Here is a 14,568-nt window from a genome sequence, read left to right on the forward strand (position 1 = left end):
TACACATACACACACATATATATATATATATATATATATAGGTGTGTGTATGTATGTGTTTGTATTCATATATCTCATGTACACACTGAGTGACCGTTTTCTTCTCCGATATAACCAGGGCGTGCAATATAAGAAGATTGATGCTGAAGGGAATCTACACATCTCAAGCAAAGGTGAGTGGAGAAATGTAATGATACAATGAATGCACAAGCCTCATCTGTTAAAGCCACCACTCTTTACCTTCTGATGTACGACTTCTGGAGATTGCCTCATATATATAGTCCCTGGTAGTATCTCCCGCAATCGCACTTGTATGATGTGGGCGGAGCTGCACCAACCGGAGCTAGAAGCTATTGTTTGTTGCCCTGTACTAAGCATACCGGTCCGAAATTCAACATTAGGGGTCTGTCTGTCCATCGCGATACCTAATATACCGATACACTACTTGTGTCTTGCCAGGGCTGATATTGTTGAATTTTCTTGTAATATATATCTGTGAGGTATGGAACAATAGTCAACGATCTTTAGTCTCACTACAAACATGCAATCGTTTTCGTCCCTACAACAGCTGGAGATCAGATTCTAGAGGTAGATAACATCATCATCTGCGCGGGACAGGAGCCCAATAGGGACTTAGCCAAGCTGCTCAAAGGTACGTATGTGCTGCAGATATATACACAAATTCCCACACATAGGTTTTAGTTGTTGCCAGTGGTGGATGGAGCTTCTTCACTCGTGTACGCCTGCGAGTGCGTATGCGCGACCCAAACCCCGCGAGCAGTAGGTATCAAGCCATACGTGCATCTCCATGCACAGGGGTAGCCATATATACCTACATATATACCTACCTATGTATCTACATGCAACAGTACGTGTATGCAAGCACGGCCAGGGAGGTACATTGGTTGGTTGGGCTCGGTTGCTATTGGCAACCCTTCCGGACTTTCTGGGCCCCTTCCACCAGCCCTAGTAGTACTGTTTATTCATATGTGCCTGCGCTGGCTACTTTGCGTTGCGTTTAAAGTTCAGTGTCCAGTGTTAGTGTTCTCATGATCGTGTCTAGAAATCTACAACTGGTTTCCCGAGGTTTTAGGGTTTAAACCCCCCTAAACCCCTGGTGATCGTGTCTACATTTGGCTTTTAGACCTGTGTTTGAGATTTCGGGAGTCGTTATAACTAGTGGCAACCAACTTCTCAACTGGGTGTGGTGCCCTTCTTTTCTAGCCCTAAAAACTGGGTTTTCGTGAAATTTGGGGAAACGAGTAGAAATAGGTCTGATCTCGTCCAATCCTAATATTATCGGGCTCACCTCTGTAATATACTTTCTGTTGTGCGTAGATGCGGGTATGCAGGTGTATTGTATTGGGGGAGCAGACGTGGCAACGGAACTGGATGCCAAGCGGGCGATTGACCAGGCTACGAGGTTAGCTGCTGACATTGAAAACATTAGCCCTGGCGAAGGTATGTGCCCGCTACAGCAGGCTCAATGCTACCGTATGAGGGCCTACTTGTGAGTGCTGGTGTTGTGGATTGGGAGTCGGCAAGTATATAAAGCAGATATTTTCTGACGGCTGCAAACATGGACACGACCAACCCTTGTCATTGTGTGGGGTGTCTGATGTATGTACTGCAGCATGTTTTGTGTTGCACAGCAAATTGGATGGGATATTACACAATGGCATTAACATGCTAAGGAAGATCGACTATGTGTATGTGGCGATTGGAGCGATGAGATAAATCAAGCAGCTCAGATATTCAGTGCTATCTAAATGTGAACAAGAACACTGGCGACGTACAGTACACACCAAATATGTCTCGTGAGGGGGTATATTAATATCAAGGGGGTATATTATCAAATCCTGAATTCTTGAAAGTCTATAGATGCGCGCATTCTGCAGTCAGAGTACCATAAGCGACCGATTTTCATTAGATTTCAATCCCTTTTCTAACTATTCACTTTGGGGTTTGCAGATCAATACGAACCGCAATCGACGCTGTCAAGTAAGCTCTTTGAGAAGTTTGCCGTGGCGGCGTAATTGAATTGTAGCCATAAAAGGCAATAAACGTATTGAGAGCTTTTGCGTCTTTAGCCTCCTTAGTTTTTACAATGAGCTCGGTAGCCTATTTTCACGGCCATTCAAATAGTGAGATTTGTGTTTTACTGGGGCTATCAATGATTTTAATCACAATGTATGTGTGATGAAGAGATGTCACCTGGCTACTGTGACCAATTATACATTGAAGCTAGATAGCCGGGTGATAAATGGGACCTTTGCGTGTTTCAAATATTGTTGTCATTTGAATATCTTAGAACCATTTGTGCTTTACTAGTGTTATCATTAGAATATCATTATTAAGGTGCATAGGTACAATAGTGGCTATATTTGCTACCAAAGTCACCTTACTCTGATCTCGCGGGCCTTGTGACGTTGTTGTAACAGGCGAGGTCGTTGCTTCCGTGCACCATTTAGCACAACCAAGTACACTGGAACATTTCTGCGTACGTTATGTTTTTTTATTTTGCCTCTCTCTAGTAGTCACTGTAAAGATTATTTTTTATTCGAATACACTAGATGTAAATTTCTGGCTAGTGCCACACAACGACGGCAGATCAGACATACACCTCATGAACCGATCACTACAGGTATTTAGCGGGAGAGAGTCGATTTTTGGCGTGAAATTGGTTAGTTATAGACGTAAAACTAGATGCGTCTTTCATCCGGGGTCAGTTGCTACACGCTTGATATTTTAGACGTCGTATGTAGAATTACGTTGTGTAATCTTATATTCACGTTGCTTAAAACCGAACACCAGGAACACATATTGTTACCGGAAAATGAACAGAAAAGCACATTTCAAATTTGATAAAATACCCTTTGATATTAATATACCCCCTCACGAAACATATTTGGTGTGTACTGTACGACGCCAGCGTTCGTGTTCACATTAGGTAGCACCGAGTATTTGACGAGATAAGACCTATTTCTACTCATTTCCCCAATTTTCATGAAAATGGCAGCACCTATTTTTAGCTTCCAGAATTATAGGCAGCCCACCCAGTTAAGAAGTTGGTTGCCACTTGAATATACCCAATGCCAGGTGTGAAATAAGGTCATGTATATTGCCTGTTACTTACGTGAGTGTTGTTGCAATATATTGTTTTTATTCAATTTACGATATAATCACAATTTAAGTTGCAACTGTGATTCAAACGTATCCTTCAACATACAAAGCCGATGTTCTGTTGCGAACACGGTAGTCCTCGTGGATCAAAACAAGAAGACAAAAACAAACCATACACACTCCAACCCCACAATATGAACTTAATGGCGTCCGTTCCTGTCTCTCTTGTCATTGATTCTGTTTCTCTTGCCATTGATTCTGTTTCTCTTGCCATTGTTTCTGTTTCTCTTGCCATTGTTTCTGTTTCTCTTGCCATTGTTTCTGTTTCTCTTGCCAGTGTTTCTGTTTCTCTTGCCATTGTTTCTCATGTCATTATCCCCCTTGTTCCACTTCCAGTCATTACCCCCCTTTTTCCACTTCCCGTCCTTTCCGTTGTTCCGCTTTTCCTCTTTGTAACATTCGTACTTGTCGCATTTGCCATCACACCCGCAATTGAAGCCGTGCTTCTTTTCGTAACCTCTGCCACACTTGATATCGTCACAGTAGTACTCCTCCTTCTTGCAGCATTCGCTTGTCACATTTTCCATTGCATTCGTAGTCAAAGTTATCGTGCTTCGAAACGTATCCCTTGCCGCACTTAAAGCCTTCGTCACAATAGTACTTATCCTCCTCGCAACACTCGCGTTTGTCACATTTGCCATTGCACTCGTGGTCGTAATCGTGCTTAGCAACATATCCCTTTCCGCACCTGTAATTCTCGTCACAGTAGTACTTCTTCACCCCATTGTTTCCCCTGTCGCCTCCCTTGTCTCTTCCCCTATATCTTCCTCCGTCTCTTCCCCTATCTCTTCCTCCGTCTCTTCCCCTATCTCTTCCTCCGTCTCTTCCCCAGCTGCTAGCAGATGCTACCGCAGCAAGAAAGAGGGTGGCGATTGCAAGTTTCATCCTGTTTGAACTTTAAGTTGTTTGTAATACTGTTGTAAATACGGTTTTGCAAGTGATACGAAAGACGACTTACATCGGATATTTATACTTGTTTCCGAGTTCAGGTTCTCATCTCTCACAGTATCGCCTCTCGGGTTGTACTTATTTCACAAAAATATCGTATTAAATATTTATTATTCAAGTCTTAACTCCGAAGCCTCTAAAAGCTGGATCTGCGTCTGTTGAGGATCAAAAGGATTTTCAGGTTACTTTTTCATAGCAAGCCTATAGGCTATAGGCTAGCCTCATTCAGTTTCCCGTTTTAACTTTTTCAAAATGAATCAGTAAACGTTTCCGTTCAACTTTTATTCTGTATATAGCCCCATGAAATTTGAAGTGGTGCAATTTCCAGGCCATCAATTTGTCTTAAACCCTGCGGGCCCGCCTGTCAGTCGAAATCATTGTTTTGTATACTAGATATTCATTAGTTGCTATTTGCCATATAGTCCATTTCGTTAGAATTTAGGTTTACATGTTGAGTGCAAATTTGAGAATTTCGTTTTATTTTTTCACCTGTGAAAACTTTTTAACGTTCTTCAGTATACGTTTCCATTCAACTTTTATTCTGTATACCATTTAACAGATTGAGCTTAGGCTATAGGTCGCTGCTCTATTTATACTGATTGGTTTTGATCCTTTTATATTATCGTTTTCAAAAAAAACAAATTCTTTGAATCAAATAATTATATTTTGTTTTTGTTTTTTGTTTTTTTTTATAACAAAATATATATCAAAAATAAAACCCAAAAAACAAAGGAAGTATTTTCGTTTTTTTTTTGTTTACTTAACAACAACATATAAAAACCAGAACAAAAGCATACATAAATGTTTATATATATATATATATATTTATAAAAAGGCCATAGCTAAAAAAATATCAAAAGTCTGTTTCAGAGCTAATAGAAGGCTAAATATGGTCAAAAACTAAAAAGTGATATTTATCTTGATTTTTATATAAGGCGGTTCCAAATATTTCATTTCCTAAATAGAAAAGTAGGAGAAAGGCGCCTATAAACTATTTATATTTTAAATATTTCCTTCTACAAGCTAGTTCATAATATATACTTTTTCCAAGAATAAAAATAAAAATTGGGTCTGGGTCCCCAAACCCTCACAATAATTTCGGGCCAGTATCAAATTCAGTAGTAAATAGCATAATTTTAGTAGAGTATATAAAAAATAGACACAAATTAGCAACAAGTTAAAGCGGGCAGGGGACAAATACATACATTAAAATAAATATTGAGCAAAAACAGAAATTGACTTGGAACCGCCACATAAAAAGTATATTTTTAATTAAATATAAATATAAAGCAACAACAAAAGTCATAAGCTATATTTTCTATTGTCGTTTTTGTTTTTTAAAAGAAAAATACAAAATAAATCAAAATACAACTAATCCATAAAACAAATATGTATGACGTATTGTACCGTACTAGGTAGTGAATACCTGCCCTTTTCAGTGTTCACGACTTCTCACTTCGCTAATTTTAATCCTCACTGCTGTCTGCACTGCTGGCGATCAAATTGAAAATCCTTTTTATCACATCAACAGACGCAGATCCAGCTTTAAGAGGCTTCGGAGTTCAGACGCTAGATTTTTAGGATGTTCAATCTTGTATGAACGTAGATATGAATAATAAATAAATAAAAAGAATTTTCTTGTGAAATAAGTTACAACCCGAGGAGCGATACTGTGAGAGACGGGAAAGCGAACTCGAAAAACAAGTATAAATATCCGATGTATGTCGTCTTTCGTATCACTTGCAAACCTGTATTTACAACAGTATAACATACAACTTAAAGTTCAAACAGGATGAAACTTGCCATCGCCACCCTCTTTCTTGCTGCGGTAGCATCTGCTAGAAGCTGGGGACGAGATGGGGAAAGAGACAGGGGAAACAATTGGGTGAAGAAGTACTACTATGACGAGAATTACAGGTGCGGAAAGGAATATGATGCTAAGCACGATTATGAGTACGAGTGCGATGGTAAATGTGGCAAACGCGAGTGCTGTGAGGAGAAGGAGTACTTTTGCGATGACTTCAAATGCAATGGCGATCTAGTAGCCAAGTATAATTTTGAGTACAAGTGCGATGGCAAGTGCAACAAGCACGAATGTTGCAAAGAGGAGAAGCGGAACAACGGGATGAATGACAGGAAGTGGAACAAGGGGGATAATGACAAGAGAAACAAAACAATAGAAAGAGAAACAATGGCAAGAGAAACAAAAACAATGGCAAAAGAAACAGGAATGGACGCCATTAAGTATATATTGTTGGGTTGGAGTGTGTATGATTTGTTTTTGTCTTCTTGTTTTGATCCACGAGGACTACCGTGTTCGCAACAGAACTTTGGAAATTGTGATTATAACAGAAATTGAATATATATAAATATATTGCAACAACAATCACATAAATAGCAGGCAATGTACATGACCTTATTTCACACTTGGCATTGGGTATATTTAAAAAGTTCCTAACGAGACATGTATTCTGTTGCGGTCATTTGTAAATGCACTTTGAAACCTATCTTCTTGCATTTTCAGGTGAATCTTTATACTACCATGTTTCTACTAAAATAAAATAAAAATGCTCGACATATCATAGACGATATTGTGTGGATAGAGCAACATGTGATGATTGTATACGTGTAGCATACAAAAAAGCTATACCGTCCCTCGAAACAGAACATATATTACTTCTTCAACGAAACAATACACCGATGCTCGTAACGTAATTGACACTGTCAAATAAATAAACCTACGCCACACACTAGTACACTTATATCCATATCTACTCCCTGGTTGTTGTTCATATTGTCTATAATATAGGTGTGTGCTCGTTTAAGATAGATCAACATCTATGATTGGACATGTTTGATCATTGAGTGTATATATAGACTTCAATAGGAATTAAGTGCTACATATTCTACATGTACACTTTAACAGACTGATGGCTATTTACACTTCAACAATATTTCGTCGATGCAAATGTCTGTCAAGGACAGGTCTGGACTGCAATGTAGTACGTGCCCAGTTCGAGGTCTTGATCGACCAAATTTGCTATGTTTGAAAGCTCAGCGCAGTTTGTTTTTTTTTCAATGACCTACTTCGGATAATATTGAGAATACAATCTGCGTCATTGTCGCCGAATACCCAATTGTGGGCATACACACCTTTTCATCGCCTACAGTGATAAACCAAGAATTTGGTTGTAAATATACTATAAGTTGTAATTGAATTAGATTACAAAAAAATCGGTGGAGCAGTGTTTCGTGAGCACTGAGTGCACGACGATATATATCGAAAAACTTGAAATAGATTTGATTCCACTGTTGTTTGCGTGGGCCAGATACTTTTCTGAACATTTGTATCTCATATAGGCATGGAAGGGGTATAAAGAATAGAAGGGCATTGTGTACGCTAAAGCTAGGCTACGCTTGCGTTTGAATGTATTGAAAAATTGATAATATAAAGGTGTTTCCAAAACATAGTTAAAATTTTCAGTCAATGGTCATCTCCCAATATAGCAATTGTGGAAACCCCGGGGGCTTGTGACGCTGTTTTAACAGACGAGGTCGTTGTCGCTTCTTTCGTGCACTATTTCAGCACAACAATGGTTACTGGAACATTTCTGCGTACGTTGTGTTTATTTTGTTCTATCTATAAGCCAATGTAGAGACAATTGTTAGTTCGAACATACTAGATGTAAATTTCTGGCTCGTTGCGCACAACGACAGCAGATTAGACATTCATCTCATGTACCGATCATTGCGCATGTACCGATTATTCACCTCATATACCGATTATATATAAAAACAAAAACAAAAATCGTTTCTTAGCCTTCTACACTAAATTTTGTTTTGTCCCGTTCTCTCTAAATTTCAGGTCCTATTGTCTTTTAGGTCTCTTGGGTCCAAGGGTTCCTGTTCTGTGATTTCATTAACCGCAATTTTTTTTCTTCCAGAATATAAATTTAAAACAAAAACACTTGGTTCAGATACGTAGGAATACAAGGGCTCGGGCGTTAATAATTTAATAGTCACGGCCCACGGGTGCCTTCACTGCCTTATAGGCGCAATCGCTGGAATAGAATATCAATCAATTGTAATAACCCGGACCATATTATTTAAAAAAGCCCCCCAAGAAAATACTGCATAGTGTAAAGAGCCGTTGTTGGACTTGGCGTCTGGACTCTGGCCGACTGGCCTGGCCCCTGCTGGCCGGCTGGCCCCTGAGTTAGCTACAGCTGAATCATTAAAATCTCAGATCACGCATATATTAATAGCATTAAGTGTTGTCTCAGGAGTCATGCATGAGTCATGACTGTTGCTCACTATGTATCAACCTCATGTCAAGACTCAAAAGTCTCAAACTTTTACATTCGGTGGTTTTTTTTAAATGCCGACTGCTATGTCCCGTGGCCAGTATTTAGGCCTTTGCACTTTGCAGTTTGCGACTTTGGCCTTTGAATATTTCTTACTTTTTTAAAAATTGCAAAAGGAATTTGGGTTTATCTTAACTATAGATTTGAATCTTCGAAGTAACAAATCTGGAATATTGTATCATTCTTTTTCAATTAATACTTTAGAGTAAATATTATGACGCTACTACTCAATTACAAATACGTACACATGACAATAACATAATAAGCCAATGAAACCAAAACCTCTGCAGAGGAAGTCAGGGCGCACATCTTAGTAACTAAGCTCAAAATTAAAAAAAGTAATATTTTTCCGTTTTTTTTCAAAAATCGAACATAAATTTTAGGCCATTTGTTTTTACAGTTGCTTTTTTCTAACGATTAATCGTTATTTTATTTATCACTGAAAGCGTATTTGTTTTAAAAAGCTGGAACTTCGCCTGGGGCTGGAAGCTAACCTCATCACGTATTACGTTGCAACGTTTTCAAATGAAAAAGTAAAAGTAAAAAGTTAAACTTTCTCCTATATATTCGTAGTCCTAAAGCTACCCATTAAAGCATTGTCTAGGTCAGAGTTTGTCCTAACCACATTACCTAACTATTGCCCGGGCGCCCAACCATCGGTTCAGGAGACTTTAGCATTGGTTGAGCGTTGTCAGGTATAGTAGCCCGCGACACTGCCCCTTGATATTGACGTTGTTCATATTCTAGAAGTGAAGGTATATATAATTGATAGAGATATCTAGGATTTACAGCCTACAGGCAACAGGCTACACAGTCTACCAGCACGATTAGTTTGACTTTTATGTGTTATTAGTGACTTAGTGCCTAGTGACTAGTGGGACAACTTCACAAGTTCACAAGTGCCATATTGTCAGAAAAAATGCACAGGTAATCACTTTCTAGTTGTTTTTCATTTTCGTGGTCAAAAGTGTGAATAGGTGGGTTACTCAAGAAATTATCTCACCCTCACGGCTCAGATCACTCCGCCCTGCACAAATATATTCACAAGTTATCAGCTACCCTCTTTGATTAATCGCTTTCAGTCCCCGCGGCGCCCCAGCCGTGTTTTATATAAAAATCAAACGCTGAGTGTTTCAAATAATAGCTGGAAACTAAATATTTACATATAAATTCAATACAAATAAGTATGACGCGTATTACGTACCCTTCTGTATAATAAATTGAATAGTAAACACTTGGCCACCTGCCCTTAATATATATCAGTGTTCAAGATTTCTCACTTCAGTCTTCACTGCTGGGCCGCTGGCTGCTGCCCATCAAATTTGAAATTCTTTTTATTGTCACCTCAACAAACGCAGATCCACTTTTTAACTTTTTAGAGGATTCGGAGTTCAGACTTCAGATTTCATATTTACTTACGGGATTTTCAACCTTGAGCGACGTAGATACGAATAATAGATAATATTTATAACATTATTTTGTTTTGTGAAATAGGTACAACTCGAGAGGCGCTACTGATAGAGACGAGAACCCGAACCCGAAAACAAGTATAAATATCCGATATATATCGCGTTTCATATCATTTGCAAACCTGTATTTACAACAGTATAACATACAACTTAAAGTTCAAACAGGATGAAAGCCACCCTCTTTCTTGCTGCGGTAGCATCTGCTAGAAGCTGGGGACGAGATGGGGAAAGAGACAGGGGAAGAGACGGGGGAAGAGACAGGGGAAACAATTGGGTGAAGAAGTACTACTATGACGAGAATTACAGGTGCGGAAAGGAATATGATGCTAAGCACGATTATGAGTACGAGTGCGATGGTAAATGTGGCAAACGCGAGTGCTGTGAGGAGAAGGAGTACTTTTGCGATGACTTCAAATGCAATGGCGATCTAGTAGCCAAGTATAATTTTGAGTACAAGTGCGATGGCAAGTGCAACAAGCACGAATGTTGCAAAGAGGAGAAGCGGAACAACGGGAAGAATGCCAGGAAGTGGAAGAAGGGAGATAATGACAGGAAGTGGAACAAGGGGAATAATGACAAGAGAAACAATCGCAAGAGAAACAATGGAAAGAGAAACAATGGCAAGATAAACAGGTTGGAGTGTGTATGGTTTATTTTTGTCTTTTTGTTTTGATTTACGAGGACTACCTGTTCGCAACAGAACATCGGCTTTGTATGTTAAAGAATACGTTTGAATCACAGTTACAACTTAAATTGTGATTATAACATAAATTGAATAAAAAATATATATTGCAACATTACTCACATAAGTAGCAGGCAATATACATGGTCATATTTCACACTTGGAATTGGGTATATTTGAAAAGTTCCTATCGAGACATGTATTCTGTTGCGGTCATATGTAAATGCACTTTGAAACCCATCTTCTTGCATTTCCAGGTGAATCATTTATACTACCATGCATCTAATAAAATAATAGCAAAATGCTCGGTTCGACATATCATATACGACATTGCGTGGATAGAACAATATTTGATGATTGTGTAGCATAAAAAAAAAAGCTATACCGTCCCTCGAAACAGAACATGTATTACTTCTTCATTTATGTCACATACTTGCATAAATTTAAGGACAAAAGCAACACACCAATACATCATGCTCGTAACGCATCTAACACTGACAAGTAAATAAAATATGGCGGTTCCAAGTAGAGATTTGTTTCGAACGAACCTTTTCCTCCCTCTTTTTTCATGCAGAGCTCTTTTCGCTTCGCCCTCTGCAGTTTTAAAATTATGCTATACGTGCACCCTGGGAACAGCCTCAATAGATACACGGGTGCGTTTGAATATGCCAAGATTTGCTGTTTAAAGCACATATGTCGCAATTTGTGCCGCTAATCTCATTATAGCAATGGCGCGTCATCCTTATGCCTATATAAAGTAACAAAGTTGTCAGGTCTAGACCGTCTAGCCCTAAGTATAGAATATTAAGAGGAAGGCGGAAAGTGCCCCCCCCCCCCTTTTTTTTTCGGACTGTATCCGCCTGAAACCAATATCTACTTGGAACCGCTTAAACCTACGCCACACACTAGCACACTAAATATATCCATATCCACTCCCTGGTCGTTGTTCACATGGTCTATCATGTAGGTGTGCCACCCTCCCCCTCTCCTCTTTTTTTACGGACTTATTATATCTCCATATCCACTCTTTGGTCGTTGTTCACATGGTCCATCATATATTTAGGTGTGTGCTCGTTTGAAGATAGAACGACAACTATGAACTAATTTTGCACCTGGTGTGTGTTGCGTGCTGGACTTTTATTTGCATTCTATGTCTGCGCCCCGTAGCGAGCTAAAGGATTGGACATGTTTGATCATTGAGTGTATATATAGATATAGATGGTAATAAATGTATTTGTTCTACATGTATACTTCAACTGAGAATGATAGCTATGTACACTTCAACCCGTGCAATTAAAACATAACTATGATTTCCAATGTCCATGAGCATCTCCCAATAAAACAATTGTGTAAACCCCTCCTGTCTGACGACAAATAAATCTATGTAGGCTTATATACTTGAACAAGTCGTTGATACATACACCACTGTATTCAACGGCACCTTTTATTTCGTTGGAACATTATAGCTTTCAGGAGAACTCGATCATGATTGCAGACGGATTGGTTTACAACGTTTCCGTGGACCCCTATACAATAGCCTATCATGCTACAAGAAGCACATCGCGTCATACGAAGCAAAATTTGCTGCTTATATTTCAATATATATATATACATACATATGCATACATATATATAGACATATATACACACACAGACAGATATATATATATATATATATAATTGTCTCAATGGACCCGTTGATTTCTGCTGTGGTTACGGGATTACCAAGATATTACAGCACGGTATCTCATCCAGCAAACAGGTGTATTGCAGTATTAGCTGTATATGTTGATGTCCTATATCGCCAAATATTATATGACAGGGTTGCTGTCTAACCAATATCGGTCAGCTGGAAGCCTCTATACTCAGTACAGTCAAATCTCAACCCTCTCGTACGAGCCTTGAGTAAGTGGCTGTCGCCTTTTCCCCGACGAAATGTTCTGTTGACCCTCCAGGATCAGTCTAGAATGCCATACCAGACTGGTTGGCAAAGAATATACGAGATAAATGGGCATCAGCGGATGGGAATACATTCAATGAGCGACAGAAAGCAATATATACGGAAAACCAAAATTAAAGCCATATTTCAGGCAGTAAACAAACGTTGGCTAACAACACGGCAATTGGCGCCCGCGCGTCGAGTGTCTACAAGTATAAATCCCTGTATAGCGAGCACAGATCAGTAACCCCAACCGACACAAGCCGTGTTAATTATAGTCCCTGTATAGACCACAGGTCAGAAACCCTGTCCGACACAATCCGTGCGCGGCACACAAAGCTATACATTAAATGTAGTACTTGCGGGAGTGAATGCAACACCACGCACAATCCAACGTGTAGTGTGCTTTACACGCTTTGGAAATGATGACATAGAGCATATCAGTCAACGTTTAGTACGCTATACACGCATTGGAAATCATGACACAGCATATCAGTGTAATGTACAACATCACAAGTATACATCCTCACTCCGATATGCCGGCTTCCACCACAAAATCCAACACAACTCTATTCGCCCGGCCACAGAAGCATCACGCTATAAATCATCCTACACACAGGTCCATGCGGGTGCCCGCCATACTCACCAGTACTGCCTCCATCTCGTGGTCTGAAACAGGTTTACGGGCGTATCTGGTGGGTGCCTCATGCGCAACTGGGCCCTGGCCGTAACCATTCGAACTCGCACCTGTCCTCGTACTCTGGCTGGAACTCTTCCCGCTAACCATGTTATGGAAATACTCGAGACTCAGGGGGATCAGGGCTGTGAAGCACAACGTGATAGTAATATGGACGAATGAGCTGGCAGTTGAAAGTGGTGGAAGGACGGAGCTATGTAATTTGAAATTCGTTCAAAAAATTGAAATTTCATGAAGCAAAAAGGCATTACACTGCGATGTATAATGTGAATGAGAGTCACTGCATACCACTACCACTACGGCCAGCCTACCATGTAGTGATAGGCGAGACAGTGCTGAGATCTACAAGCCCAAAACAAGGAAACTAGAAATAAAACAGAACTCTTTGTATTCGAATTAAGGCCAAAAGCCATTCATGTTCTGAGTACGAGTCTGTCATGAAAACATATCTAAAAGCAACAGACCGTTTAGATATGCCAATATGTAATGGAACATACGAACAGCTAGAGAAGAAATATTGCAGTGGGAGAACATGAATACATGCATCGATATACGGGTATGCGTACAAAGCTATGACAAACATATAGCAAGTAATCGTTCATCGATTATAATTAACAATGCATCATGCTTCGGTATATACAATGAGCTGCAAACGAACATAACCTTCCAAACAATCACATAAGCATATAAACATATATATGTATATACGAATACACACAAAAACACACATACACACATGTATATATGTATACATATATATTGATATAATATATATATCTTCTGTTTCGGTTGTATGATATAAGAAATAAATAGTCATACAAGTGAAAAGATAGTCATGGTTCTATATATGTATATCATAATTATATTTTAGTTTGTGAAAATATATATATATCTGTATATATATACATATATATATAGGTATAAAGTATAAGGTATATAAATATATGTTTATGTAAATGGATATTTTCATAAAAATATAAATATAAAGATATAAATATATAAGTATATACATATTTATATATGCATAGACATATATACATATATACATATACACATAAAAATATATATGTTTGTATAAATAGAAATTTTTCATATAAAAATAAATATATATATATATATATATATATATATGTTTATATGTGTATGCATATATATATGTATATACACATATATATATATATTACATATATATATATATATATATATATGTTAATAAAAATGAATGCTTTCAAATAAATATGAATATAAAGATATAAATATATGTTTATACATGTATATATGTATAT

At 38.5% G+C, this 14,568-nt stretch overlaps 4 protein-coding genes across 4 annotated transcripts; 3 read left to right on the top strand and 1 right to left on the bottom strand.

Annotated features, from left to right (window-relative positions):
- Positions 1–76: 76 nt before the first annotated feature.
- On the top strand, positions 77–2,036 carry SARC_05823 (hypothetical protein; the record flags this gene model as incomplete). Its single annotated transcript, XM_014300304.1, has 4 exons — positions 77–173; positions 569–652; positions 1,339–1,461; positions 1,972–2,036. The coding sequence occupies 4 exons, from the start codon at positions 77–79 to the stop codon at positions 2,034–2,036; spliced, it is 369 nt and encodes a 122-aa protein (XP_014155779.1).
- Positions 2,037–3,147: 1,111 nt separating this feature from the next.
- SARC_05824 (hypothetical protein) lies at positions 3,148–4,176 on the bottom strand. The gene is made up of 2 exons (XM_014300305.1): positions 3,761–4,176; positions 3,148–3,735 (listed from the first exon to the last, which is right to left on the bottom strand). Exons 1-2 carry the CDS (start codon positions 4,066–4,068, stop codon positions 3,324–3,326), a joined length of 720 nt encoding a protein of 239 aa, XP_014155780.1. The 5' UTR covers positions 4,069–4,176; the 3' UTR covers positions 3,148–3,323.
- A 1,747-nt stretch (positions 4,177–5,923) lies between these two features.
- Positions 5,924–6,490, top strand: SARC_05825 (hypothetical protein; the record flags this gene model as incomplete). Its single annotated transcript, XM_014300306.1, has 2 exons — positions 5,924–6,375; positions 6,484–6,490. 2 exons carry the CDS (start codon positions 5,924–5,926, stop codon positions 6,488–6,490), a joined length of 459 nt encoding a protein of 152 aa, XP_014155781.1.
- A 3,640-nt stretch (positions 6,491–10,130) lies between these two features.
- On the top strand, positions 10,131–10,723 carry SARC_05826 (hypothetical protein; the record flags this gene model as incomplete). Its single annotated transcript, XM_014300307.1, has 2 exons — positions 10,131–10,607; positions 10,706–10,723. The coding sequence occupies 2 exons, from the start codon at positions 10,131–10,133 to the stop codon at positions 10,721–10,723; spliced, it is 495 nt and encodes a 164-aa protein (XP_014155782.1).
- Between the last annotated feature and the right edge of the window lie 3,845 nt (positions 10,724–14,568).

Source organism: Sphaeroforma arctica, assembly GCF_001186125.1.
Source record: "Sphaeroforma arctica JP610 unplaced genomic scaffold supercont1.388, whole genome shotgun sequence".
NCBI classification, from domain to species: domain Eukaryota; class Ichthyosporea; order Ichthyophonida; genus Sphaeroforma; species Sphaeroforma arctica.